The following is a 2,164-nucleotide window of genomic DNA, read 5'->3' on the forward strand; positions in this document are numbered from 1 at the left end:
AATTAACAGCATGGGATACTTTAGCATCTGGAGGTTCCACCCTGGATGCCGTGGAGAAGGGCTGTGCTGTGTGTGAGAAAGAGCAGTGTGATGGCACTGTAGGCTTTGGAGGAAGTCCCGATGAGTTTGGAGAAACCACACTGGACGCTATGATCATGGATGGGTAAGAACACTCTCTAGGACTGATTTATCGCTGTACCCTCACTTCACGTGGAGTTACATTTGTAGTTGATTAATCTTACACTGAGAGCAAGATGATTATATAAGTTTTGTCGCAGGTCGAAACCCCTAGCTTATTGTATGTGGCCTTTCCAAACTCAAAGAGTTTCACTCTCAATTAAAAGAAAAGCATAATAATAATAGAAATAGCACATGGAAGTAGGTAGTCTCCTTAGCACAAGAGGACCCCAAAATACAAAAATATGTCCCTGACCTGGTGAACAGTTGTTCACCTGCCATTCCCAAATGCTGTGGTTTGCCTGACCTGAAGCCTTAAAACTCCTTTCAAAAGCCATATTAAAATGAGCCAGAAGAAACTGAGAATTTTAATGCTTTTGGAGTAAATGGTAAATTGATTTTTTTTTTCTAAATTTGTCTGACCGTGGGAATTTGTATGAAGTTCATGGATGTGCTGTGAATGTGGTATTTATCCTACAAAATACTATAGCTTGACATAAAGCAGTATTTTTAAATGTACGAACCTGTGGAAATCTTACTGCATTTGTTTTTGTTTTTGCAGCACTACTATGAATGTAGGAGCAGTAGGAGATCTTAGAAGAATTAAAAATGCTATTGGTGTGGCACGAAAAGTACTGGAACATACAACGCACACACTTTTAGCAGGAGAATCAGGTATGTTTTACCTATACTGAAGTTTTATCTAGTCTTTTGTCTATATTCACTGTGAAAAAAGGACTTAGTATAAAATAGTGGATAAAAGCCGACCTAAGTTCAAATTCCAGCTGTTTTACTTAATATCTGTTTAACTTTGGGTAAGTTACTTGTAAAGTCTCACTTTCTTCATCTTTAAAATAAGATTTAAAAAAATTAATATATTATCTATAGATGGGGAATTGCTGGACTGAAAGAGGATTCAGCATCATTTCTCTTCCTGTATTACTTTTTTATAGATGTAAGACCCATGGAGCATTATTAACATAAGAAAATGGGAACAGAAGGAATTTTGCTATGACAAGGTCACCTACTTGAACATCATCTGTGTTAATACTAAAAATCAAAAAATAACTTTTAATGATGTTTTAGCTAACAACTCCAGTAGCTGATCTTCGGTTTTGTTGAAATACAGAATTGAAAACTACCTGACAAGCAAGGATCTGTTACTGATTCATGGACTCCAGTTGTCCTTTTGGTTTCTCAAAGCATTTTACACAGTGGGCATCACACCCTAGTTAAAGCAATAAGATTCTTAGTCAGGAAGAGGTGTGCCTTTTCTTTTGTAAAGTAGAAGAAGGGAGATTGTAGGGGGATAGGGAGAGGAGAACTGTCATAACATACACCCAAAGGATCTCAAGCTGATCAGTTATAGGAAAGACATACGAAAGTTGAGATCTAGAAACTGACGCCCTTAAAACTGTTTGTGTGTGAATACTCCCTTGTGTACCCCAGGATAATTGTAACCCACTTAAGAGACAGCTAAACTACAACTTCCTGTACATATTTTGTTTAGAAGACAATACTTCACAAATTTACATTTTTCTTTTCTTCCTCATCCCCAGCCACCAAGTTTGCCGAAAGTATGGGATTTGTCAATGAGGATTTATCGACCAATACTTCTCAAGCTCTTCATTCAGATTGGCTTGCTCGGAATTGCCAGCCAAATTATTGGAGGGTGTGTACACATAATTTTTAAAAGTAAATTATTTGAAAATATTATGTGATCTCCCTCTCTGTCGTCTACCTGTTGCCTAAAGTGCTAGTTAGCACCCTGGTTGCACTTTAGAACCAGCGATTTAAGTTGATTTTCTGGGCGTGGGTGTTCTTAAAAGCTCCCTAGCTGCATCTAGGGCAGATCCTGGGTGGAGAACTACTGGTCCCTGGCAGTACTTTTCAAACTCTGAAGGTTCTGCTATTGGGAAAGGAGACTGCCTCAGTCAGAACTACTCTGCTTGTATTTCCTTCAAACAAAGGTTCTAAGTCTAAAAAA

At 38.0% G+C, this 2,164-nt stretch overlaps 1 protein-coding gene across 3 annotated transcripts in view; it reads left to right on the plus strand.

Moving 5' to 3' along the window:
* The window catches only part of AGA (aspartylglucosaminidase), a 12,850-nt gene that overhangs the window by 2,781 nt on the left and 7,905 nt on the right, over positions 1-2,164 (plus strand). For 2 of the 3 annotated variants that reach the window (XM_011371451.2, XM_011371442.2), the window contains exon 4: positions 1,737-1,849. In XM_011371451.2, coding sequence (XP_011369753.1) covers positions 1,737-1,849 — 113 coding nt within the window. Of the gene's footprint in view, positions 1-6; positions 164-739; positions 853-1,736; positions 1,850-2,164 lie in introns of those variants that run through there. The other variant, XM_023538151.1, reaches the window with a different exon arrangement.

Source organism: Pteropus vampyrus, unplaced genomic scaffold, assembly GCF_000151845.1.
Source record: "Pteropus vampyrus isolate Shadow unplaced genomic scaffold, Pvam_2.0 Scaffold8, whole genome shotgun sequence".
Lineage (NCBI taxonomy): Eukaryota > Metazoa > Chordata > Mammalia > Chiroptera > Pteropodidae > Pteropus > Pteropus vampyrus.